The sequence below is a fragment of the Dermochelys coriacea genome, chromosome 1, assembly GCF_009764565.3.
Source record: "Dermochelys coriacea isolate rDerCor1 chromosome 1, rDerCor1.pri.v4, whole genome shotgun sequence".
Taxonomy (NCBI): domain Eukaryota; kingdom Metazoa; phylum Chordata; order Testudines; family Dermochelyidae; genus Dermochelys; species Dermochelys coriacea.
Genome location: NC_050068.2, coordinates 122,560,526 through 122,588,308, shown reverse-complemented (window position 1 = coordinate 122,588,308; position 27,783 = coordinate 122,560,526). Strand labels below are relative to the sequence as shown.

At 41.0% G+C, this 27,783-nt stretch overlaps 1 protein-coding gene across 1 annotated transcript in view; it reads left to right on the top strand.

Annotated features, from left to right (window-relative positions):
• OCA2 (OCA2 melanosomal transmembrane protein) overlaps positions 1–27,783 on the top strand; it is a 275,411-nt gene that overhangs the window by 55,107 nt on the left and 192,521 nt on the right. The window contains exons 6-8 of the mRNA XM_043492950.1: positions 13,421–13,578; positions 14,974–15,056; positions 15,408–15,561. Of these exons, the coding sequence (XP_043348885.1) occupies positions 13,421–13,578; positions 14,974–15,056; positions 15,408–15,561 (395 nt within the window). The remainder of the gene's footprint in view (positions 1–13,420; positions 13,579–14,973; positions 15,057–15,407; positions 15,562–27,783) is intronic.

Sequence of the window (27,783 nt, the reverse complement as noted above, 5' to 3'; positions counted from 1 at the left end):
GAAGCTAGATAAATTCAGACCAGAATAAGGCATACATTTTTAACAGTGGTATAATGGAACTATTGGAACAATTTACCCTGGGTTTTGGTGGATTCTCCATCACTGAACATTTTTAAATCAAGATTGGATGTTTTTCTAAAAGACATGCTGTAGGAATTATTTTGGGGAAATTCTATGGTCAGACTAGATGATCCCACTGGTCCCTTTTAGTCTTGGAAGAGTGCTAATTCAGATATTTCCTGGAGCACAAATTCAGATTCTTCTCCTCCTCCTGGCAGGGACTCTGCTCCAATTCCTGCTCCACGCCCCACACAAACCCCTGGTCTCCTTTGGCTGGGGAGTTTCTCCTCTCTCTTACCCACATAGTGAATGAACTGATGTTGCCAGGAGTCCAATTCTCAGTCGATTCCCTTGCAGTTCACTGTACAGGGACAGACTCCACATACACCAGGTCACAATACTATTTGGCCTGGCTACCCCTCCATCTGTACAGAGGGGAAGTTTGGTCAGATTTGAGTGGTGTTGTGACACCATGTAGCAGATTACAATGACACCCACTGAAATTTGGCCCAGCTGCCCTTCTGTCTGGACAGAGGGCTGGCCGGGTCAAATTTCAGTGATGTCACAACCACACAGCTGGAGCAATGCTCTGGACTGCTCCAACAGCAGCCACACTGATGTAGTAGGGGACCACTGCTTAAAAGTGCTTGGAGCATCTCCCCTGGGGCCCAGCTTCATAGCCTATGAGCAAGCACCAAAACCTTCAGGGGAGGGGGCATTCATTTCATTTCCCCACTCCTGACACCTCTAATTGGCACCACTGTTTGGAACCTATGCAGGGGGTGAGGAAGGAAGACATTTAATTTGATGCTTCTGTTGCTACTAATGTGAGCTGTTCATTGTAGATGAACATTTAGTGAGTGATTAAATGCACCAATATTCTGGTGTTGAATCTGAGTACCTTGAAATCCTAAGTATTAGACTATAGGGAATTAACATCTACAGACAGACTGAAAGATTAATAAGCACTGCCAGGCTTGCAAGTAATACATGGTATCGTTATTAGGATAGGATTAAAATTCAAAATGATCTGGACAAATTGGAGAAATGGTCTGAAGTAAATAGGATGAAATTCAATAAGGGCAAATGCAAAGTACTCCACTTAGGAAGGAACAATCAGTTGCAGACATACAAATGGGAAATGACTGCTTAGGAAGGAGTACTTATGAAGGAGTACACGGAAAGGAATCTGGGGGTCATAGCGGATCACAACTAAATGAGTCAACAGTGTAACACTGTTGCAAAAAAAAGCAAACATCATTTTGGGATGTATTAAGAGTATTGTAAGCAAGGCACAAGAAGTAATTCTTCCGCTTTACTCCTTGCTGATTAGGCCTCAGCTGGAGTATTGTGTCCTGTGGGCACCACATTTCAGGAAAGATGTGGATGAACTGGAGAGAGTCCCAAGAAGAGCAACAAAAATTATTAAAGGTCTAGATTGAAGGGAAGACTGAAAAAATTGGGTTTGTTTATTCTGGAGAAGAGAAGACTGAGAGGGACATCACAGTTTTCAAGTACATAAAAGGTTCTTAGAAGGAGGAGGGAAAATTATTGTTCTTAACCTCTGAGGAGAGAACAAAAAGCAATGGGTTTCAATTGCAGCAAAGGCGATTTAGGTTGGACATTAGGAAAAACTTCCTAACTGTCAGGGTGGTTAAGCGCTGGAATAAATTGCCTAGGGAGGTTGTGGAATCTCCATCAGGATGTCAGAGATGGTCTAGATAATACTTAGTCCTTCCATGAGTGCAGAGGACTGGACTAGATGACCTCGTGAGGTCCTTTCAGTCCTAAGATTCTATGTATTTGTTTCTGTTGAATTCTACTGAAGAGGCCATACTTTGGAATGACTGCATGTCCTCTATATTATTATTGTTTGCCATATTAGTTCTACTGTGCTACATATGTGAATGGTGCTTTAGGGACCAATAGTAAAGGTCTCTGCCCTGATAACTTATGCATCCCAGTAGATGGTGTGTATTACATGGTCCTCTGTGCCTGGCCGACAAAGGATGAGGGTCTGTTACAGATCTCCACTGCAGAGCCTGGCTGCGATGGAATGCCTGCCCTTTAAGGGCCAGGACGCTTGGGGTTAGACAGCCCTATTCAATTAGTCCCACTGGTGTCATAGTTAGCTGCCTCCAGCCAAGGGGGTAAGATTAATTGGGGTCAGGTGACAGCCTGGTTAACACCAAAACCACATAAAAAGGTCAGAGCAGTTGGAGGGAGGAACCACAGGGAGCAAGTTGGGGTCCTGTGAAAGGCCCTGAAGTAGGTTCTGGAAAGACTCCAGGGTCAGGGCACTATCCCAGAGCAGGGAAGACTGAAAGGTAGCCCAGAGAGGCTGAGGCTGTGAAGGGACTCCAGGGAAAGCAGCTCGGGAGTCAGCACTATCCCAGAGCAAAGAGACTTAACAGTAGCCTAGAAGAGCCTGGGAACTGAGCCCAGAGGATGGGCTGAAGAGAAGCCCAAACGAGAAGAAAGAACCTTTTGTTTGTGTGAACTTTTGTCACCCCAGAAAGGAATTGAACTCTGAGAGTGACCTAGCCAGAGGGCTGAGACACAGAAAACCCAGGTGAGGGGAAATTGAGGCAGGGAACATCCCTAGTGGCATGCTTTGCCAGTAAGGGGCAGCTATGTCTGTGACACTGGCTCGTTAGCTCAAGCTGTGGAGTCTCTTGTTTTGGGCTCTGGAGGTCACTGAGTTAATCTCTGATGGCAGCCATGGCATGTTTCTCAATTTAATATCTACTATTGTGTGAATTAGAAACATATGGTCCTGTTCTCCTCTCATGGGTGCATCTCCCATTGATGCCTGTAAAAGTCTGATCTTGTGAGGAAGTTGCCATCTCACAAGATCAGTCTGTATGTGAGCTCAAAATTTGCCCACAAAGATTGGTTAGGAAGAGAACCATGAATCCAGGTACAGAACTTACACTCTTTAGATTTGACTCTGTCATCTTCCTTGTTTGGAAAGGGCAGAGATCAGTGAAAAATAATAATGATTCAGTTTTGACAGGAAGGTCAAGGCAGGCACTGCCAGGACAGCTAATTCCAAATTAACTGTGCTGGAGAGAAATAGAGGAAAGAGCTAAACTTTCTTAAAGTTTTGAATGCGAAATGTAGCTGATGTGGGAATGCAGAGGCTTATACACTCTAGAGATGGTTGGAAAACTTTTAATGAAAAATATTTTCAATGAAAAACCAAGAATTTGGAAGCATTTTCATGCCAAAAAGAGTGATATCCTTCTTTCTTCTTCCCCTTTTGTATTTTTTCCACCTTTCTAGCTTCAGTTCGATGTTTGTGATATTCCCTGTTATGCCCACTGTCTCCCAGCACCAGAATTAGTTTTGTTGGAGGCACTGCTTCCCATCTCTGGCAGTAGGAACTATTTCTACTGGGATGGATGTTCTTCACTTTTCATTTTACCTATGACTACCTCTTTTCCATCTTCTCTCCCTCCTTCCCTTTCTTTCTATTGTTGTTCCTCCCTAATTGTCTCTCTTCCCATCATCTTCTATGTCCCTCCTTCTGAACTGCTGCTTCTCTTTGCTTTTGCCCATTTCACCAAGGCACATCTGGCACACAGCACTGAGGCGGCTAGGCTGCTGTCAAAAGCAATGCCAGAAAACCCACCCCCTCCAGTGACTTTATGGAAATTTTCCATGTCTGTAGGATTTGCTTTAGTATTATTTTGATCACAAATGCATTTGGTTTCCGTACTGGTCCTGATTCAAATTAAATGGATTTAGTATAATTTTCCAAAATGGAGATGGTGTTGTTCCTTTTTTTTAATCATTTGTGACTTATTTACTTAAAAGTTCATTCAGCCACAAGAGGGTAATCTGTGCCAGTGCACAGCAGCAGGCCTCCTTTTGCAGGAGACAAGGCTCCAAATGTTGTTGTGGCATGTTTGTGAAATGTTTTCAGATCTTTGAATGAAAGGCAGGTAAGTGCAAAGCATCAATAATTGATAAGAAGATGCATCTTTGGGAACTGGGTTATAGCAGAAAAGATACAGTGATACATTAACAAAACCCAGTGCTTCTCAGTTGAGGGGTGAATACTCCTAATATACAAGGGTTTTTGGCCTGCTGTGACTGCACAGTCATCAGTACTCCCAAATGATCTGAGTTCATTAATTAGATAACCATGGACTCCCAAGAGAAGTATTTCTGCATTTCTCCCGTAATGAAAATAATGTTTAGTTTTGTAGGATGTTCTGAAATGCTAGGTGTTCTCCACATTCATTACTGTGCTTCTCTTCATGCTGTGTTTCGAATAACTTTTGCCCTGATCTATACAAAGTTTTAGGTTGTACAGGCAATAGAGAACAGAGGTCTGGAGCAAATCAATGCACCATAATAGAACTAGGGTTTCTGAAGTTAAAAAGTAATTGGGATTCTTGTGTGCTAAAGAGGTATTGTGCAATCCAACCATATACCATTGCTCCCTCATTTAAAGAAGAGTCTGTGTTTCTTTGACATAGTTCTTATTTACCTTGCCTCACCTATTACAATTATCCTTAGTTGAATGCTTCTCTCCTTAACTAGAAATGTTTGGCTCCTATAAGAAAAGTGTTGCAGGTAATAACTTTTACACCTTCCTTTGCATTGTAGTTCTGAGATTCCTTCAAATTCTTCCAAGCTTTGAGCCACTTCTTTCCCACAGGACTTCCCATTTACCTTATCGAGCTGTCAGCTCCCACCTTTGCTCTGTGGATGATAGCAGCCTTGATTACCTGCTTGTCCACTTCCCCCTCAAGCACCTTTGTACTTTATCTTGTGCCAGTGCCAGCCATACATTGGGGAAATTCCCAGTCAGACTCAGTAATGCCATTTCCTTGTCCTTCAAATCACCCCTCAAAATTCACCTCTTCTATAACTGAACTCTAATAATGGCAAGGCAGGTGGTGAGTTGTGATTACTTTCTCCGATTGGCTAAGAATTGAGCACATCTGATTATTTTTTGTTACCTACACACTGCACACTAGAATCATAGAATTGTAGGGTTAGAAGGGACTATAATGGTCATCTAGTTTAAACCCCTGCCAAGATGCAGGATTTTTTTGTCTAAACCATCCAAGACAGATGGCCATCCAGCCTCCTTTTGAAAACCTCCAGTGAAGAAGCTTCCACAACTTCCTGAGGCAGTCTGTTCCATTGTCCTACTGTTCTTACAGTTAGGAAGCTTTTCCTGAGATTTAATCTAATATGCTGTAGTTTGAACCTATTATCCTGCCCTCTGTGGCAAGAGAGAACAATTTTTCTTATGGCAGCCTTTCAAGTATCTGAAGACCTCTGTCATGTTCCTCTTTAATCTCCTCTTTTCCAAACTAAACATACCTAGTTCCTTCAGCCTTTGCTCATATGGCTTGCATTCCACCCCTTTGATCATCTTTGTCACTTGCTGCTGGATCCTTTCCAGTTTCTCTATATCCTTTCTATACTGTGGTGACAAAAATTGGACACAGTACTCTAGCTTAGGCCTAACTAGCACTGAGTAGAGTGGTACTATCGCTTCCTGTGACTTTCATGCTGCGAATCTGTTAAACCTAAAATTGATTTTTTTTTTTTTTTTGCAACAGCATCTCATTTCTGACTCATGTTGAGGCTGTGATCCACCACAAGTCCCAGATCCTTCTTAGCAGTGCTGTTGCCAAGTCAGTTATCTCCCATTCTGTATTTGTGCATTTGGTTTTTCTTCCTTAAGTGCAGCACCTTACATTTGTCTTTGAATTTCATTTTGATGTCAATAGTCCAGTTCTTCAGTTTTATCAAGATCTCTCTGAATTTTAGCTCTATTCTCCAAAGTATTGGCAACGCTCGCCCCCAGCTTTGTTTCATCTGCAAATTTGATCAGTATGCTCACTATTCCTACATCCAGGTCATTAATAAAGATGTTAAACAACACTGGACCCAGAACAGATGTCAATGGAACCCCACTTATTACCTCTCTCTAATCCAACATCATTCCATTAATAATTTCTCTGTTTGCGGTTGTTTAACCAATTATGTATCCACTTAATGGATAGCCCACATTTCTCCAGTTTAATTATCAGAATGTCATGTGGAACTGTGTCAAAAGCCTTGCTCAAATCCAGGTATATTATGTCCACCGCATTCTCCCTGACCAAATCAGTTACCCTGTCAAAGAAGGAAATCAAGCCGGTTTGGCATGATTTATTCTTGGTAAATCCACTCTGGCTGCTAGTGATTACCCCTTCATCCTCCAGGTATTCACAAATTGAATCTTTTATACATTGCTCCAGGTATTGAAGTCAGGATGACTGGTCTATAGTTCCCCAGCTTCTCCTTTTTCCACTTTTTAAAAAAGATGGGCACTATGTTAGCACTTCTCCAGTCTTCTGGGACCTTTCTTGTCATCCATGAGTTTGTAAATATTGCCAGTGGTGCCGAGATTTTTTTCAGCTAATTCCTTCAGTACCGTCAAGTGAATAGCCCCCAGCACTGCTGATTTGAATTCATTCAGATTGGTCTGACGTGTTCTATAGTTATCCTGATATGCATCCCTTCCCCTTTATTGTCTATGGTAACTTCTCTAATCATCTGGTCACATTATTTTTTTGTGAGAAGACTGAAGCAAAGTAGGCATTGAGCAGCTCTGCCCTCCTATCGTCTTCCATTACCCGCTCACCTTCTCCATTGAGCAGCGGACCCAATCATCCCTTATCTTTCTTTTTTGTCTGAAATATTTGGAGAACCTTTTCTTGTTGTCTCTAACATTCCTTGTCAGGTGTGACTTTCCTGATTTTTGTCCCTAAACACTCTCGCTATTCCCATGTATGCTTTCTTGGTGACATGCTCCTCCTCATATTTCCTGTACGTATCCCTTTTCACTTTTCGATAGCTAAAAAGCTCCTTGTGCAGCCACATTGGCCTCCCGTGGCTCTTATCTTTCCTCTGTATCAGAATGTTGAGCTTCTAGTGTTACATCTTTTAAGAACTGCCAGCCTCCTTTGACTCCTTTTCTTTCTAATTGGTCTTTTCATGGGGCCGTGCTTACTACTTTTCTGAGTTGGTTGAAATCTGCCTTTCTGAAGTCCAGTGTCCTTGTTTTGCTGTTCTCATGTCCTTCTTTCCATAGGATCTTGAATTTTATCAGATCACAAGATCTTCCTTCCAAGTTCCCGACCACCTTCACGTTTACAACTAATTCATCCCTTTTGGTCAAAACCAGATCCAAAATGTAGATTCCATAATTGTTTCCTCAACTTTCAAGATCAGAAAGCTGTCCCCAACACATGCTAAGAATTTGCAGCACGTATTAGGTTTTGCTGCAATAGTCTTTCAACAGATATCAGGAAAGTTAAAATCTGCCATTAATATTAGCTCATGTGTGTTAGCTAATCTTGTTACCTGCTTGTAGAATGACTCATCCACTTCCTCTTCCAGTTTTGGTGGTCTGTTATAGACCCCCACTGTAACATCGCTTTTTTCTTTCCCCTTGTTATCCTCACTCGGAGACTCAACACTTCCCCTTGGACCTCAGAGCAAGTGTATACATTCTTGTTGTACAATGCAACGCCACCTCCTTTCCCCCCATACCTAACTTTTCAGAACAAGCTATATCCCTCATTGCTGGTACTCCAATCATGGGAGTTGATCCCACCAAGTCTCTGTGATGCCAAGTAAGTTATAATTTTCTTCATATACCATGACTTCCAGTTCTTGTCCATCCTCCTTAACCCATTTGTTTGTCTGTTATGTCTTGTCTTTTTTAGATTGTAAGCTTGTTGGAGGAAGGAGTGCCATTTACTCTGTATTGATACAATACTTGAGGCTCCAACTTGGTTGGTGTCTTTGTGCCACCACTGTATAAATATTAGCAATATTTGAGGTTCATCCTGTGGCTATGTTCTGAGCAATTCACAACTATCTCTTAAATTGACAAATAAGATATGAGGCCAAAGTGTTTCTGGTCAGTGATTTTCAACAAAAATATTTAGAGGTCTTTTGGCATATGGGGGGAGGGGTGACATTGGGGGGAAAAGATATAAGCTAATGAGAAGGAAAAAAGAGGAGAGAGAAGTTGAGGATGTTAGTTACCGTGATTAAGGCTGAAGGTGCATGAGTTTTGAAATCACAGATTGAATGATCAATGCAATTACTTCAGTCACAGAGCAGGCAGAGGTCATTGTAAAACCTTTTAATCATCATGCCCTGAAGAGCCGGGGGCATATGTTCATCAGTAATATCAAAAAAGGTTTTTCCTTTCCCTGAACAATAACCAACTAACCCATCCCTCTTCCCATTCTTAAATACAATAGTCTTGGTGACTGACTAGAGATGCAATAGGATTTTCTATTCTTTTGTGAGGTCTGCCTTTTTGGTTTTTTTTATTGCTGTAGCTCTGTTTAATCAATGTGTACTTCTCAGATCTCCTGCTGCAGAACAAATGTTAAGTGTCCCCTTGTACTCATTTGTACTGTCTGCAAGGTGCTGAGCCCTCTAGGTCTGATCCAGCAAAGAACTTAGGCATATGCTTAATGTTAGGCATGTAACCCTGTGCTTTGCTGGATTTGGGCCAGAGTGCCCAGGACCCTGCAAGATTGAACCTTAAATGCACTAATAGTACAAATATTAGGCAAAAAGTGAGCCATGAACTTTAGCAAACAGAAACCTCCAAGGAAACATTTCCTTCCATCCCCCAAGAAACCTCCTACTCATAGCTGTCCTTCATTCATTCCTCCCCCAACATCCCTGGTATCATCTCTAGAGGAGCACCCAGATAATGTGTGGTGGTGGCCCCACTCCTACTGGTGGGGACACTGCTGGCCATTGCTCCCATCTTTGATCTCTGTGGAAAGGATAATCTTGAAAGTTGCCTCCCTTCTAATCCACGGTCTTTTCTGAGATGACAAGAGGCCTGATTCCTGTACCAGGCTTCTGCTGTGTCCAGTTCTTTGCTCAGCTGACAGTCAGTAGCTCAAATGGCCGAGGGAGTTAGCAAGGGAAGTTTCAGGGTTTCTGTAACAACTATATATTCTAGGAAGTGAAACCCCAGAGTTCCTAGCATGGAGTTACTTTGGAACCCCTTAGGTCTTCTGGTGCACTTTGCTAAACATTATGGGATGCCTTGTGGGCTTCATGCACTGCTAGCCATAGCAAGGGTGGGGGGAATGTATGGGTGTGGGTGAAGTAGGAATCAGAATACTTCCCGTACTCCCAGAAGAACCCGGGGATTCCTGGTGTGCTCAGCAGTGGATTAACACACGGGCCCATGGCCAGGGCCCCTGGCCAATTTGGGGACCCCCACAGGAGTGTAGAAGTTAGGGGGCTACTGGCAGCAGAACTGTGGCCCCACCCCTGCTCCTCCTCTTCCTACTGAGGTCCTTCCCCCTGACCAGGCCATAAGTCAGAGTCAGGCCATGGTAAGAGCCACCAAGAGAACCCGGGCTGCTGTAGGGAGCCCTGGACCTTCCACCTGCCTTGGGTGAGGGGCTGGGGTGCCTGAAAGCAGTCCCCAGCCAGTGTCCCCACTCCCGAGGCACGCTGCCCAGGGCAGGTGGAGGGTTTGGGGCTCCCCAGGGTGGCTTACCATTGGCTGGCTCCAGCTTCTGGCCTGGCTGGGGGCAGGTCTTTGGGGGGGGGAAGAAGAGGAACCGGGGGTGGGGCACTATATAAGGGAGCGCAAAGGCCCACCTCAGCCCCTGCCCCCCGCACCAGGAAGAGGCTGGTGCTGCTAGCTGCTAAAGCCAGTGGAGGATTCTCCGTTCTCAGAGAACCTCCATGTGCTTTGGAGCCACCACAGAAACTCCTACATACCCGCCCGCCTTTTTCCTGTGCTTTGTGGTGAGGGAACTGTAGTAAGAAAGAGTCCTGGGGCTTGTTGGGTGGAAAGGAAATTGCCAGTTTCCCCTATTGGGAAAAATTCCTCTCTCCGGGTGCACAGATAATGAACCTTGAACCCAGGCTCAGTGTGAGTTGGGTCTTTCCCTGCAAATGTTTTGTGCATCACTTTGCTTTGATAAGCTTCTGAAATGAATCCAGTAAGCAATGCATTGAAATCCATTAAAATGAACAGGCGTCATTCAAATCAGACCTTTCAAAATGATCTCAGTTTGACTAGAAGCATGGCTGTAGTTTTCCCACAGCAGAAGTGTTTTGGGAACATCAGACTGTATCTTAGATGCAGTCTATGATCTGCAGTGACTTAACAGGGGAAAGAAAGATGAGACCGAGTATTGTCTGGAATGAGAGAACCCCAATGGGATTTCAATTTAAGTTCCTCAGCTTAGACCTGTGAAAGATACTAAGTTTCATGTGTGATCAAATATAGGACCTTCTTGCTAGGGCTTTTTCTTATGGTTTCATGTTTGAACAGTGACAAATGAAAAATAAAGCTATGTAGGAAGAAAATATCTTGTATGAAGGCACCACTGTGCATACCTTGAAAATAAGTTTTCCTTTTTCTGATGACTGTTTTGTCTGTAGTAGCTCCTGAATGTGTCATCTGTATAATTACAGGATTTATGTTGGATGTATTGTGTGTAAGGAAGTTGTCATAATTATATGCACCTGAAGCTTTTTTGTAGAAATAAATTGACTGCACTCATAATGGTGTACATAATGGCTGTCAAAGGTGCCGCAAGCCATTAGGTTAATGAATACAGGTCAGCAAGACTTTTGAAGGACAATAATTAATGCCTGTCACTAGAGCTGTTGAAAGGGTTTCAATAAAGATTTGTGCCATTGCACTGGTGTATGGAAACTGTGACAGCAAGTAGCTCTGGAATACTGCAGCAATTGAAGAGAAATGTAATATCACGTTTGCTAGGGCCAACATGTGAATTTTCCTGTTTTGGAGTTTGTTTAAAGGAACAAGTGCTGACTACTTCATTGCTGCTTTGCATTTTTTAATTCACCATCTTGTGTTATGATCCCCTTTAAACATACATTTGAGTGGATACATTGCTTGGGAAAGTTGTCAAATGCTCTGTCAGCTCTGGAGACTGCAGTCTTCTCTCCACAAATCAGGGCACAGAGGTACGTGCTTTCTCATTATGCACTGGTAATAAATCCTGACCTGGAGAGACCTATTTTTTTTTTTTTTTTGGCACAGGAGGGTGGTTCAGTGTCCAATGTCATTCAGCCTTTCTCTTGAGCACTAAGGAGTGTGCAACATTGTAATTCTTTGTAAAGATGTAGGAACTTCAAATATCAAACCCAAACATTCTATGTTAAAACATTCAGTGTGTGGTCAACCCGGGATAACTTCAGTTGTTTTACTAGAGATCAGTTAAAAGTCAGATAAAGTGCTGTCCTGTAGGATTCAAACTAGTAAGAGTGCTTTAAAAATTCTAAGTTGTGTGTTTTTTTTTCTTTCCTTGTTCAAACCTCTCAGTATTATGGGCAGTGAAATGTCTTTCTGGAAAACAAATTAATTGGCTGCAATAAATTTGTAAAAATGTTGCAACATTTTTACATCTCTTTGTAAAATGCCCCCATTAAATGTCAGGTGATAAGGCCCTACTTCAGCAACGCTCTTATGCACTTTTATAAATTCCATGATTTAAGTAGTATTTAATGATGTGCTTAAATGTAAACATGTGCTTTGCAGAACCACAGCCTCAATGCTGAAAATTTATAAGTGAAATTGTGAAAGTCAAATGCCAGATTAGTTACATCAGCATGGTAGCATACTGTTTTCAGTATTTCCCATCCTGTTCCTTATGTATTCTAACATTTTGTTGGCTGCACGTTGAATATACATTTTTACTGAGCAGCCCACATGATGCCCAAATCAATGTGTGCCTCCTGCTGTAAATGGCAACTGGGATTTCAAATGTGTCATTCAAGCCTGTTGTCATGGTTGGGTTGTAGGCAGCCAGACCTAGTGCTCAAAGCCAGAGTCCACAGTCATGAGACAGGAGTCAAGAGTGAGCAGGATACCAGGAGGTCAGAATCAGGAGACAAACTGGTAAGGTTAGGAACCATGATTCAGGAACTGGACTCAGGCCAGGTCAGGATATCAGGGGGTCAGAGGCAGGACACAAACGGGAGGTTAGGAACCACAAGTCGGATGTCAGGAGTCAAGGTGGGTTGTGATACCAGAAAATGAAGCTGGGGAAGCAGGAGCAGAGCATGAGGTGTGACTTTTTCCAGGACACTTACAGGCCTGGGTTCAGGAGCTGTGGGTCATGACACCTGTAATTGGTGGAAACCACACAACAGAACCACTAACCCAGGAACCTATCCTTGCAACAAAGCCTGTTGCCAACTGTGTCCACATATCTATTCAGGGGACACCATCATAGGGCCTAATCACATCAGCCACACTATCAGAGGCTCGTTTACCTGCACATCTACCAATGTGATATGTGCCAGCAATGCCCCTCTGCCATGTACATTGGCCAAACCAGACAGTCTCTATGTAAAAAAATAAATGGACACAAATCAGACGTCAAGAATTATAACAATCAAAAACCAGTCGGAGAACATTTCAATCTCTTTGGTCACTCGATTACAGACCTAAAAGTGTCAATTCCTCAACAAAAAAAACTTCAAAAACAGACTCCAGTGAGAGTCTGCTGAATTGGAATTAATTTGCAAACTGGATACAATTTAGGCTTGAATAGAGATTGGGAGTGGAAGGGTCATTACACAAAGTAAAACTATTTCCCCATGTTTATTCCCCCCTCCCCCTACTGTTCCTCAGATGTTCTTGTCAACTGCTGGAAATGGCTCACCTTGGTTATCACTACAAAAGGTGGTTTTTTTTTTCTCTCCTGCTGGTAATAGCTCACCTTATCTGATCACTCTCGTTACAGTGAGTATGGTAACACCCATTGCTTCATATTCTCTGTGTATATAAATCTCCCCACTGTATTTTCCACTGAATGCATCCGATGAAGTGAGCTGTGGCTCACAAAAGCGTATGCTCAAATAAATTTGTTAGTCTCTAAGGTGCCACAAGTACTCTTCTTTTTTGCCGATACAGACTAACACGGCCGCTACTCTGAAACATGTTGTTTATTGTTAGTCCTTGACAACATGGACTTCCTTTTCCATCTAGTTGCAAGTTTACAGCAGCAAAACAGCCTTTAACTTAAACAGGAAGGAGTGGGGATACAGTGCCTCCCACATTCACAGCTGCTCCTGAAGTGGGCTTCTAGCACCACAGTTTTTTTAAAAAAAATGGCTATCTCTGATAACTGCATTTCACAGGGTGGGAATCTTTTTACATAGGTTGTGTTCTGAGAATAGTTTAGATTGCATTTGAGAGACTGCCTCATATTGCATTTTCTGTTTGAGTTAAGTACTCTACTGTATTTCAATATAATGTGTAATCCTACATAATTACCACTGGAAGTTTAACCCTTAACAGATTTTCCATCAGCTATAAATATTACAGGTTTTCGTGAATCCGCCCTGCTGAAGTTAGAATTAGGAGGACCTTTTGCAGCAGATGTGGTTGATCGGCGGGCAGAGGAATACATAGTAGTGCAAATTGGGCATATAGAAGACCCTGGATCTAGAAGGAGACGTCAGTCGCAGGTTATGGTTTTCGCATATCATTGTCTTTGGAAATTTTGTGTCACGTCTTTTCAGATTCCTTTCTTTTACTGATACTGGGTTATCTCCATCAACATTACATGGATTTTTGTTTTTGCTGTGAAATGTACATTGATGTTGGCATTGGCTATGTTATTTGTAAATAATAAAATTATATTTTATCTTGACCTTTTCATCATTGCATTTAACCCCTCTTTTTGGAACTTAATGAGCTCTGGGGACAATTCCCTCTGATCTAACACTTAACATACAAGTACTTTTCTTTAAGAAGAAATCAAATTAGAGAAATTTGACTTGAGGGTTTTGCGGGAAAGAAGCACATGAAGAAACAGACTTAAGGTGCTTTTTTGCACTTATGCAAACTGATTTTATGAAAAATGAGCTGATTAACTGAAAGGAGAGACAAATCAGAGTACTATAACGTGTGCTAATGTGTCTGCACGTGTAATGCATGAAAATTAAAAGAAGCAACGTAGTTTAAAAAATAACCATGACCATAGACACCTACTTTTTTGGGGGGTGATTCTGTGTATATGGGTGTCCTGTGATTTGTAGTTGCATCACACCGTAATCATCAGCATTGTAACTCCATACAAACTCATGGTTACTATGTGTAAGCTAATAAAAGCAGGTCCATTAGCTCATCAAGTCACATCACTGGGCACAATGTTGTCGAGGTAATTATAATGTTAAACCAGCATTTCTTACTGATGGGAGAGATGCTATAATTTGTACCAATCATAACAATCCCCAAGAGATCTTTCTGCTAGCTTGGGATAGCCAGAGTACAGTTTGCTCCAGACACCCATCTCTTGATGGACACTTCCTTGGACTGCCCAGGACACTGGGGTGAGGGCAGATAGCTAAAAATTGTCTATGTTGACTTTATGCCACCAGGGGTTCCTTTTCCAAAGGTATCCCCAGCTGGGTGTTTAAGACTGCTTTCTTCATTCTTTGTGCTGCTCCTCTGAGACAAGGGGACAGAGCAGGAATGAGGAATCTTGGCTACAATTTTTAACTGAACTGTGTCTCTTTAAATCCCTTTTGGCTCCAAAGAGAGAGAATCTCTGTACCCATATTTGAAATACACACTCCAGTGTGCATTCTGATAACTTGCCCACATACCAGTGTGCAGCAATATATATGTTGCAGAAGCTGTTTTTCCTGAGTTCTTTATAGTCATTTCTCCATGTAAAGGACCAAATTCTGGCTGCAGTTTCCATTGGTCAATGATCTTCATACATCTTGGATGTAGACCAGAATTTAGACCTATCTGTGTAGACACCAAAATAAAAATGTATAGAAAAATTGAACAGAGCCATGTACCGCTTTTACTGATCTTTAATTACTAGTGTTGTTAAATTGAATCTCTTGCAGATCTTATACAACTGGACTCTACCTTTAAATTCAAGACGAAATGAGCAAGTTATCACAACTAGAATCTTTGAGATACTTAACAGGTTGGCAGAAACCAACTGTAATAAGTTTGTATAAACTGATGACTTGAATGCTATGAAAATATATTTTATTGTCTTTAAACAAAACTACTAAATTCCATCATTTTGTAATTCTTCAGACTGTCAGTAAAATATAAACTTTCCTAGTTTTTTAAAAGTAATTACAATACAGTCATCCTATCCACTTCTTGGACTTAAGTTACATTCCAAGACATGGCATTTACAATCTGGTATTCAAATATCATAAGTTGCTTTACATTTTTTATTTTAACTAAAACAATTTTACAGTATTTTAAAAAATACAACAGTTATTTCATTCTGTAAGGAAGCAGAACTTTTCTTTTTTTCCTACAGTAATGCAATCTCCATAAACATTCAAGCTTTCCTACAGGAGTCTGAAATTGTTCCTCTCTCCATGAAGCATCAGTACCTTCATGCAAATATAGAGACACAAGTAACAATCGCATCAGTCATCTTAGCAGGCGTTTATGTGCTTATCATATTGGAGGTAAGCCAGTGTATACACTTTGTGTATTTGTGTGTGTGTGTGTGTCTGCTTTTGTATCTTTTTTGGCAGTTAATATACTTTCTGAAACTGAATCTGAAACCTTCCAGTACTTTCAGACATTGCTTAGGGCACAAGCAAGACTCCCAAATATGTTCACAGATCACAGAATATCAGGGTTGGAAGGGACCTCAGGAGGTCATCTAGTCCAACCCCCTGCTCAAAGCAGGACCAATCCTCAATTTTTGCCCCAGATCCTTAAATGGCCCCCTCAAGGATTGAATTCACAACCCTGGGTTTAGCAAGCTAATGCTCAAACCACTGAGCTATCCCTCCTCCCCTATGTTGAAGGAAATTGGAATGAATGGCAACTTATCCTAGTAGGTTATTACTAACTACTTCCATAGTATTTGAGCAGTTCTTCGTTATTTCTCTCTATAGGAATCTTGTGGTATTTCCATTATATTTTTTAACTTGGCTGTGTAACAAAGTCAATCTGGGCTGAAACTTGGTGGATAAGATTTCAAGTCAAAAGCAAATATCTGACACAAGTTAAAAAGTCACTTTGATCGTTCCCTTCTCTAAGACACATCAGAACAAAGTAGAAATCTTTTGCACATGTAAAACAGTAAAGTAATCATTACTTTTATTTTTAAAACAATGACAATTTGAAATACCTACAGTGCATCCTTTAGGGAGGAAGGAGAGGATTTGAGTTAATATGAGGGAAGTCAAGGAATGAAGAACTTTAAACATTTATTCCAAGGCTACTAGATATCCAGTTTAACTCAAATATCTTGGTTCATGACTCAAGATGGTAGACATGAGAAATGGTACAGGATTTATGTTTTGCCATTCAACAAGTCTTTCTTGGATTGTAAATAACAACATGAATATATTGTAGCTAAAAGATGAGACATAGGAAATAATTCCTTCTACATTTACACCACTTTTATACTGGTGGAAGTCCATGGACTTCAACTGAGTTGTATTTGATTTTCACTGGTGAAGGTGAGAGGAGAATCAGGTCTATGGAGTGTCTCATAATGGCAATGTCTGGTTTGCTGATTATTCTTTCCTATCCATCATCATGATCTTTTTCATACTGTTACCCATTAAAATGCTAAATAAGATAAGGAATACCTTTCTTCCAATTCAATTTCAATAACAGAGACAGATGCCATGTGACAGGGTTAAAAGTTTAGATTATTCACTTCAGGATTTGAGGTTTATTTATGAGGCTAAATTGGCTCTATGTACTTTATAGATGTGTTATCTCAATACACTAAGTGTGAAGGGGGATGGTATATTGGATTTTGATTTAAAAGCATCAATATATGCAGCACATCATTGAAATAACCTTAATACATTTTAATGCTGCTTTTATTCTCCAAAATGTATGCAGTCCTTAGCAATTGCATAAACATTAGGTTTTGAATTTGTGTGGTGACTGGGCTTTTTTGTGTGCAGATGTTTGCAAGTTAGAGGCTACTTGTGAAGAATTCACAAGTCATAACAGCCAACAAAACTTTCAGGGACTGAGACTGCTAAGACTAGACCATAAAGCCTGGAAATGCATGCATGTTCTTATTGTTCCTAAGAGAAATGTTTAAAATAACTGTAGCTGGATTTTTTGCTAAAATATTAAGGGACCAATTCTACCCTGAGATGTGTGCTTCAGTGGAACTACTTATGCAGATTCAAGGGTAGAAACAGCAATAAACTGGAAAAATTTTTTGTCATATTTCCATTGTAACTATTTTTTATTCTATATCTGAGTTTTCAAAATGGTAAAGTCTTTCATTGTATCAGCAGTTAGCTGCCTTCAAAATGGTATTTGTTCCAGTGGCAAACGTGACAAACAGATAAACTTTTAAATGGCAGAAATCAAAGGGAACAATCAACATTCCAACAGAATATGATGATTATCTGGTCTCCAGATAATGCAGCATTTAAAATTGTGGCTTCTAGAGTAGTGATTTTTCCGTTCTTAGTGCTCTATTGTTCCATTCTCGCTGTCAGAGAAATCAATTCCCAGTGTCAGAGATAATCTTTCACTACTTTCCATTTTGTACATTGCTGCTGCTTTTCATTTTCTATCTTTACACTTTCCCTTAGTTTTACTCATTTCCATTTATCAATTTACTGTTCTCTGATCTTCGTTTAATTCATTTTTATAGCTCACTGTTTTGATTCACTGACATTGTAAAATTATCTTTTGAATTTGCCTTTAAAAAAAGCAAGATGATTTCTTTAGGAAAAAATGGTCTAAGAGTTAATTAGCTTTGTTCAAAGACTATGTAACATATTGCATCTGACCAATAACGTTTAACATGAACAGGAAAAGCCAAGTTAGGAAAGAACCAGCTACGCAAGGATTAGCCATTTAAATGGTTACATTAATTTATTCCCATATCTGGGAGCTCTGAACTAGGGAGGGAGGCCAATGCAGCCCAAACTTTGTCCAGTTTTTGTCATGGATGAAAGTTTGGATAAAGATCCAAAATTTCAGTAGCTTATCTAAAACTCGAAACCGTACCTTCTTGGTGCCTTCTTGAGTTGTCTGTATAAACACAAGGCCATCTTCCTCACCAAGCAAGAGTTTTTTTTTTTTCCTGCTTGTCATGTTCTGTAGTGGATCCTCTATGGAAAACTCACATTCCCTAGAATCCACTCCCACTCTGATGGCCCTTTCTTGGAATCACAGAATCGTAGGGGTAGAAGGGACTGCAAGGGTAATCTATTTTAAGCCCTTGACAAAATGCAGGATTTGTTGTGTCTAAACCATCCAATACAAATGGCTATCTAGCCTCCTTTTGAAAACCTCCAATGAAGGAGCTTCCATAACTTCTCTAGGCAGTCTGTTCCATAGTCCTACTGTTCTTACAATTTGGAAGTTTTTCTTGAGATTTAATCTAAATCTGCTCCACTGTTGTTTGAACCCCCACTCCTTTTTGTCCTACCCTCTGTGACAAGAGAGAGCAGCTTTTCTCCATCTTTTTTTATGGCAGCCTTTCAAGTATTTTAAGACTGCTATCATGAACCCCCTTAATCTCCTCTTATTCAAACTAAACATACCCAGTTCCTTCAGCCTTTGCTCAGATTTCTCTTGCATTCCATCCCTTTTGATCATCTTTGTCACTTGCCTCTGGATCCTTTCCAGTTTCTCTACATCCTTCCTATACAGCGGTGGCCAATATTGGACAAAGTACTCCAGTTGAGGCCTAAGTAGAGCGGTACTATCACGTCCCATGATTTGCATGCTATGCCTTTCTTAATGCAACCTAAAATTGCATTTGGTTTTTTGCAACAACATAGCATTGCTAGTTCATGTTGAGATGGTGATCCACCATAACTCCCAGATCCTTCTCAGCATTTATTCCAAATGCCAAGCATTTATTCCCCATTCTGTATTTTTGCACTTGTTTTTTTTCTTCCCTAAGTGTAGTATCTTACATTTATCTTTGTTGTCTTCTTCCCAACTTGTGCTACCAGCAGCAGCCGATTAACTATGGGAGGACTAGCTTCACCCTTGTGCACTGGTCTCTGCTGCAATCATTCTCTTGGACTTTCCTGGAACTTAGATTTCAGTGACTCCCATTTCTGAAACCTTTGTGGTGGAGGTGTAAAAGGGTCGGTGCTGCAATCAATATCATGGATTTCACTGGAACTGGGATTTCAGTGAAAAAGGCTCAGTCCAGGGAATGGGCAAAAGTTTAGTCTGGTTCTTAGTTTGCCTAAGCCAATTTGTCCATCCCTTACCATTTTGATTGTGGGGATAATTTTATAGTGTGAAACTAACGGTGTTCTGATGAAGTAAAATATTCAGAATTAGAAACTTAAGTGCATTGTTAAAGTGCATAATCCTCCTCCCAAACCATATTCTTGTGAATTTCACACTAGGGACCAAATTCTGTTCTATTTGTATGCATCCAATGAAGTGGGTATTCACCCATGAAAGCTCATGCTCCAATACATCTGTTAGTCTATAAGGTGCCACAGAACTCTTTGCCGCTTGTTCTATTACAGCATTGTAAATCTGTGTTGACTTCATAGGGCAGTTACTTTGGATTTACACTGGTTGTCCTACAAGTAGAAGTTGTACTTAGTATTGATACTGCACTGTGGTAGAAATCATGCTGTCTGTTAGATCTGCTGTCCTTCAGGCAAGACATTGTCATATCGATTTTGTAGTCAGCTTCTTAAAGACATGTTAAGCATTTTTATTTTTAAATTGCAATAAAAGTAAAGATAGATTCATTGGTCACATCTTACATATGCAAAAAAACCCTCCCCCCCAAAAACCCCAACCAACCTCCACCTCCACAATATCCAACTCAAACCAGTCTCCTGTAAAAGGAAAATCACCTTCACAATCATTTTGCTTTTATTGGACTCTGCTATATTTCCCACAGACACCCAATGTTCTAGCATACAACCTTTTTGTCCCCTTATGAGTTGGCATTCTGCAACTGTGCTTAAATCCATTTAGTTTCTATGGCCATCTTACCTTCATTTTCTGTTTGAAGTCTCCTTTATTCATGTGACTAACCTTTCCTTCAATAACTTTACATTGATTTTTTTAAAGTTGATTTTTCCTCAGATATTGATCTGTTACCCTGCTATATTTGGAGTTTCTGTTGCTTTTATTTTATTGAAATAGCTCCTGTTTTAATTTCTTTTTCTCTTGGTTTTTCATTTGAAAAACACTTTACCATGTTACATTTTATATTTTGAACCTTGGCATTTGTTTCTACTCTGTGGGCGTATGCATGTGTGAACTCCACACTTCTTATGATGTGTGGAATTAAAGTAAAAGACTTATATCATGATGTAGAATTGTTGACAAGTATAGAGTATTTCATTTGGTTGTGAGTCACTGCAACTACACAGGAAATCAAAGCAAATGTATGTTTTAAAAAGAATAATGTGTATTAGGTTAACTATATTTTTCTTCTCATATCTGCCTCTGTGATCCCTTCATGATTGATAAGTGATACAGAAAAGTTGAGACATAAATATGTTTGATGTTATATGAAGATGTCTGCAGTGAGATATAGACATCTGAAATATTGAATTGATGTTGATTTTCAGAGAATCACACTGAGAAAGTAAAAAGAAAAGGAGTACTTGTGGCACCTTAGAGACTAACAAATTTATTTGAGCATAATCTTTCGTGAGCTACAGCTAACTTCATCGGATGCATTCAGTGGAAAATATAGTGGGGAGATTTATATACATAGAGAACATGAAACAATGGGTGTTACCATACACACTGTAACAAGAGGTTTCAGAGTAGTAGCCATGCATCCGATGAAGTGAGCTGTAGCTCACGAAAAAGCTTATGCTCAAATTTGTTAGTCTCTAAGGTGCCACAAGTACTACTTTTCTTTTTACTGTTACGAGAGTGATCACTTAAGATGAGCTATTACCAGCAGGAGAGCGGGGGGGAAAACCTTTTGTAGTGATGATCAAGGTGGGCCATTTCCAGCAGTTGACAAGAACGTCTGAGGTCCAACACACACATTTTTTAGAGTTAAGGTTGTGTATATATTGCCCCTAAAAACACTTATAGAACATTTTAAAAAATCCTGAGTGAAAATACTAACTGCTTTAAACTCTGAAAATTCATGGGTAAGAATTCAGTAAAGAAATATGATGAAGTCCTACTTCCAGTTGAAAGAGTCAAGCAGAAAAATTGATGCTAAGTGCAATGAAATCCTGATAACTTATTACATCTGCTTACTGAGAAGGTGTCTTGGTTTTGCATCAGTCTCTCTTCTATACCCACTCTTCTTTCAATTTCCTTTTCAGTTAACCCTTGTGTCTATTTCTGTAATTAAAATGATTAATTCTATCACATTAACTCAAATTCAATAAACACTAGAATGTTATTTTTAGAGACAGAGCATATGCCAGTAAAACTAACATGTATAGAATCTTATACTGACCCCGTTGTTTCCTTCAACTTTGTGGTGGTAAAACATCTTTGACTTTTGTCCTTCTGTCATTGTATACTAGTATTTCACAATTTGCTAATATTATGGTTACCTATTACATGTATATTAAATATAATAAATATAATATAATTAATTGTAATATATATCTTTGGAAAATGATTTTACGATTAATGAAGGGTTTTGGATTGATAGAACTAGAAACTGAAGTTCTCTGTTTAGCACGGGCAGCATCAATGCAAACATTTTATACGCAGCCCCACCAATATAGTTCAACACAGACTTACCAGCTCTAGAAATCAAAAAAGGTAGTAAAGTCTTCATGACCATTTGCTCTTTGGCTTTTTCTCTGAGACTGCCAAGAAGGATGCCGGTAGTGATGTTACTTCGAGAGTGGTCTGAGAATTCCAACTTACTTCATGTAGGCCACCAAACACCTACTGGGTTGGATGTGAACTGGTGATCTAGAGCAGTGGTTTTCAACTTTTGGTCCATGGACCCTAGAGGGTCCACAGACTGTCTAAGATTTCCAAAGTCTGTGTCTCCATTTAAAATTTTTTCAGGTTCCGCAAGTAAAAAAATGTTGAAAATCAGTGATCTAGAGGAAGAAGATACTACACCCTATTACGTAGTCATTGGTTACTCAGGATTTATATAAATTAGGCAAATTATATTAATATTAGGCAAATAATTAGTTATAGCTCCATAGGAAGAAGTATGTGGTTGATGCATTTAATGTAGGGGGGAAGATCATTAGTAGGGAGGAATAATTAGTTGTGTGGCCTTGTTCAGTATTTCCTTTAAATAAGGCCTCTCTTTAGCTATTGTAAATTAAAATCTAATAGAGAGAGAACCACAGTTTATAACTATTTAAGCTACTTAAATATCATTATCAAAAACAGAGATGAAATTGCCATTTTAAACTGATTTACAAAGTATTTTATAAAGTTAAAAATAAAGTGCAACACAGTAGTTATTTCATTATACATAAACTAACAACATATCAATTTTAATGGCAGAAAAATGGTACTAGCAGATATTTGAAATTCTTTGAGAACCCCCATACTGTGTTTATCAAAGGAACCAGGGGTTCAATTTCTTATCCTGTTCTACAGGTAATTCTAAGAAAAAATCCTCCCAGGATCTTTAAAATGATGTTTTAATAATCTAGCATCTTGAGTAACATTGAGTAATTGAATTCTTTGATTAAAATATAGACACACACAAGTGCATTGTTGAGTTCTAAAATCCTACAGTGGTTTACTTAATGAAACAGATTTATGGTCACAATTTTTATTAACTTAATGGAAAAAAAGTTCAATTTTCTTCCATATTATAGTCATGTTATAAACAAGTTTAAATTATGATTATACATCTGTTAGGTTTAATTTTTTGAACTCAAAGTAGTCAATTTTTATGCAATGCTTAGATGGGAAAACTGAATAAAATATTTTCTTAATATGCCAAATATTCATAATAGCAAGTGATTTGAATAGGTTCAATTAAGGTGTACCGATGTTGAGGGAGATTTTTCCCAGTGCTCAGGTAGAGCTAGGGATCAAAGATCAGTGCACTCAGCATGGGTTCTTATACCACTGATTATTTTTGCTTAAAAATGGAGGTAGCAGTGTGCAGATCAGAGTATCCCTCCATACTCTGCCAGAGGACTGGTGGCAACTATGTAAGGAGAGAGAGGGAGTATTCATAGCCTTTGTTGGAAAGGACAAAGCAGAACCCCCCCCCTTAGTTTTTCCTTGTCCGACCTCGCTGGGAGTGGGATGTCTCACTCTGGCTCCCATTTCCATGCTTTTAGTGAGGTAAGGAGGAAGAGAATAGTTAGTCAGCTCCTGGTCTGGGCAAGAAATGGGGTGAAGATCACCAGTGCTGCTCATCCCCTCTCAGTGAAGAATCTTCGTGATTCCTTTTTCCTTTAGCCTCTCTGAGAAGGTGAAGAGAAGAAACTACTGGCCCTGCCAGCTTTCCATATGGTTGGAGGAGACAGCAATATGTTGTCTTGCTCATCTCTGGTCCTTGAGCACGTTGTTAGCGGGGGACGATGAGAAAAGAATCCATGTACCAGAGCTACCAGATCAAGAGTCCTGGCACTAGGCAGGGTTAATCTAGATCAGGGGTGGGCAAACTTTTTGGCCCGAGGGCCACATCTGGGTGGGGAAATTGTATGCAGGGCCATGAATATAGGGCTGGGGCAGGAGGTTGGGGTGCAGGAGGGACTGCGGGGTGTGGGAGGGGGCTCAGGGTAGGGGTGCGGGGTTCAGGAGGGGGCTCAGGGCAGGGGGTTGGGGTCCAGAGAGTTGGGGTTTGGGGTCCGGGGGGAGCTCAGGGCAGGGGGTTGGGGTTTGGGGTCCAGTAGGGGTTTTGGATCTGGGCTCCAGCCCGGCACTGCTTACCTCAAGCGGCTCTGGGGTGGCAGTGGCATGCAGTGGGGCTAAGGCAGGCTCCCGGCCTGCCCTAACTCCACGCAGCTCCCGGAAGTGGCCAGCATGTCTGACAGTGGCCCCTGGAGGTGGGGTGAGGAAGGTGGCTCCGCTGTGCACTGTCCTCACTTGCGGGTACCACCCCTGAAGCTCCCATTGGCCGTGGTTCTCTGTTCCCGGCCAATGGGAGCTGTGGGGGGCGGGGGTGTTGCCTGCAGGTGAGGACAGCACACGGAGCCCTCTACCCCTCCCTCCCCCAGGGGCTGCAGGGACGTGGTGCCGGCTACTTCTGGGAGTGCTGTGGGGCCAGGGCAGGCAGGGAGCCTGTCTTAGCTTCATGGCACCACGGGGCTGGCAATCCCGCAGGCCAGATTGAAAGCCCTGATGGGCCAGATCCAGCCCACAGGCCATAGTTTGCCCTCCCCAATCTAGATGCTGAACATGCATGGATTTGAATCCAGTGAGGATGAATTCTAAAGGTGAAATCCACGCACAAAAACCTGGCCTGAAGCTTTCCTCTTTTTTAGCCTTCTTTTAAAAGGACAGTGTCAGATTAGAAATCATAAGCCAGTTCCTGTGCCCTGGAAAGGACACTTAGTACTACTGGAAAAAAGTCAAAGTAACCTTAAAGCTGCTCTAAATAAATATCTGAAGTGTTCTTCTGATGCAAGGAGCACTGTGGGCTGATGTAAATCTGGTGCAAGGGGCAGGTAGGGGCTGGCTGCAGGCAGGGAAGTGACATTTTTAAGTAAGGATCCTTGCTGGTAGAATAGTCCCTTTGGAACCACTTTAGCCAGCATAAGATATCAGCCTTGTGGCTCTATCTTGCACAGGGAGCTGTTTTAGTCACTGGTTGCCACCAGCCTAAGACTCTACCTGAATTGCAGGATGATCGTCAAATAATTGCATCTGAGTTGCGGACAAGACATGGAAAATCATGGAAAAGTAATAATGGACCTTTATTAATAGCAGTAACTTGGAAAAGCCACAGTAGACCTATTCATTTAAGAAAAATTGCTGGAATGATATAAACACCCAATTATTATGTTATGTCTGTGATATTTTTTTTTTGGCTATCCGGAGAATTTGGTGTAACTACAGGGCTGTAACCAGGGTGGGGTGAGTTGGGCATCTACCCAGGGTGCAAAGCTAGTGGGGAGGGAGAGTGGAAAAATGGGCTGGAAAAATGATGAAAAAACCTGGTAGGGGGTAGAGCCCTGCAGGAAGCATGCATTGCCACTGTTACTTCTGTGCTGCCTTCAGAGCTGGGTAGCCAGAGAATGGCAGCTGCTGGCCAGGTGCCCAGCTCTGAAGGTTGCGCCACTGCCAGCAGCAGTGCAGAAGTAAGGCAGGCAATACCTTGCCTGCTGAAGCAATCTACCCCTTAACATTTTTTCAACATTTTAGTGCTCCATTTCCCCCTCCCCTTCCCATGGCTTTGCAACCTGGGTGGCTGCCTTACTCACGCTGCCCTGGTTACAGCCCTGCCCCAAACTCTCCAAGATCATTTAATGTACTAATGGGGAAACAGTGTGTGTTGCAAACCTCAAAATGTATGCAAAATTGTGAACCGTGCAGAGCTAATTTGAAACGAAATTGCAGTGGAAGCCTAATACTGTGGAATCTATAATTTCTGCAATATTGCAAATGAAGTAGGATCTCACACCAGCCTCAAAGGAGATGTAAAGGTGGCATAGCAGGTTATAGTCACTGTAAGAAATTTTTTTAAATCCAAACCAAATTACTGTTTTAATTGAAATTTAAAAAAACAAACAAAAAAACAGGAGAAAACTTAACTCTTTTTTTTCTTTAACTCAAACTAAGTGTTGGCCCTATAGTACTATCCCTGGCATTACCTCTCTAATTGTTTAAATAATTTTAAATATCTTTTGCGGTTGAGTGTTTTTGGGCTGGTTTTTCTTATTTTGAATAACCTTTTCTTTCTCAACATAGGTTTGATTGTACAGCTATGGTACTGTATGAAACATAAATTGCACTACATTAAGAATTCATGAGATAGAAATGTTATCACTTGGATAGTGCTGCTTGCTCTTCTAGGAATTAAGTGACATAGTGAACTATAAAAGATGCTTTTGTCCAAACTCCTCTTAGGTAGAGGTATTTTAGGTATTTTAATAATAGGGATGTGATATTTTCAGTACCAAGTGTAAAAACTGCTTTCAGTGTCCATTTTTGAGTCTTTATTGCCTTATTAATTTGGAACTGTCTTGCTGAATTTGAGAAGGAATGTGAAGTGTGTATGTGCCCTATCTTGCATTGTATTTGTGGGGTTTTTTTTTAACTGGTCAAGACAGGCAATAGAACATTAAATTAGCTTAATTGAATTCAGCTGTACAGCTTCTGTGCTGTCCATGGCAATCAAGAGGGAAAAGACATAGTCTTAAAATTTTAACAAGGTGCTGGAACACACACCACACATTTCTAATGCACACAAGCTTTCAAACTGAAAAAAACACTCATCACCTTTGTTGGGCCTCAGATTTCTTCCTTGAACAAAAGAGTGAGGGGAAGGGAATGAATGATGGGGTGTGTACCCCATACAAGTCCTGAATGGATATTGTGGGCCTAAGGGGCCAAATATGTTACCTGGCTGCACCTAGAAAGAGAGCGAGGCTAACTTGTGAAGATTGACAGATTGACAGAGCCAGAAGAGTACCCAGAAGTCACCTACTACAGGACAGGCCCAACAAAGAAAACAACAGAACGCCACTAGCCATCACCTTCAGCCCCCAACTAAAACCTCTCCAACGCATCATCAAGGATCTACAACCTATCCTGAAGGACGAGCCATCGCTCTCTCAGATCTTGGGAGATAGACCAGTCCTTGCTTACAGACAGCCCCCCAATCTGAAGCAAATACTCACCAGCAACCACACACCACACAACAGAACCACTAACCCAGGAACCTATCCTTGCAACAAAGCCCGTTGCCAACTCTGTCCACATATCTATTCAGGGGATACCATCATAGGGCCTAATCACATCAGCCACAATATCAGAGGCTCGTTCACCTGCGCATCTACCAATGTGATATATGCCATCATGTGCCAGCAATGCCCCTCTGCCATGTACATTGGCCAAACTGGACAGTCTCTACGTAAAAGAATGAATGGACACAAATCAGACGTCAAGAATTATAACATTCAAAAACCAGTTGGAGAACACTTCAATCTCTCTGGTCACTCGATCACAGACCTAAGAGTGGCTATACTTCGACAAAAAAAGCTTCAAAAACAGACTCCAACGAGAGACTGCTGAATTGGAATTAATTTGCAAACTGGATACAATTAACTTAGGCTTGAATAGAGACTGGGAATGGATGAGTCATTACACAAAGTAAAACTATTTTCCCCATGGTATTTCTCCCTTCCCCCCCCCACTGTTCCTCTGATATTCTTGTTAACTGCTGGAATTAGCCTACCTTGCTTGTCACCATGAAAGGTTTTCCTCCTTCCCCCCCCCTGCTGCTGGTGATGGCTTATCTTAAGTGATCACTCTCCTTACAGTGTGTATGATAAACCCATTGTTTCATGTTCTCTGTGTGTGTGTATATAAATCTCTCCTCTGCTTTTTCCACCAAATGCATCCGATGAAGTGAGCTGTAGCTCACGAAAGCTTATGCTCTAATAAATTTGTTAGTCTCTAAGGTGCCACAAATACTCCTTTTCTTTTTGCGAATACAGACTAACACGGCTGCTACTCTGAAACTTGTGAAGATATGTTTATGAAAGATTGTGATTTGGAGACTCTCCCTCACAAGGGACTGTGCTGTGAATGTGGGAATTTGGAGATGTTCCCTGGTGGCAGGGGTA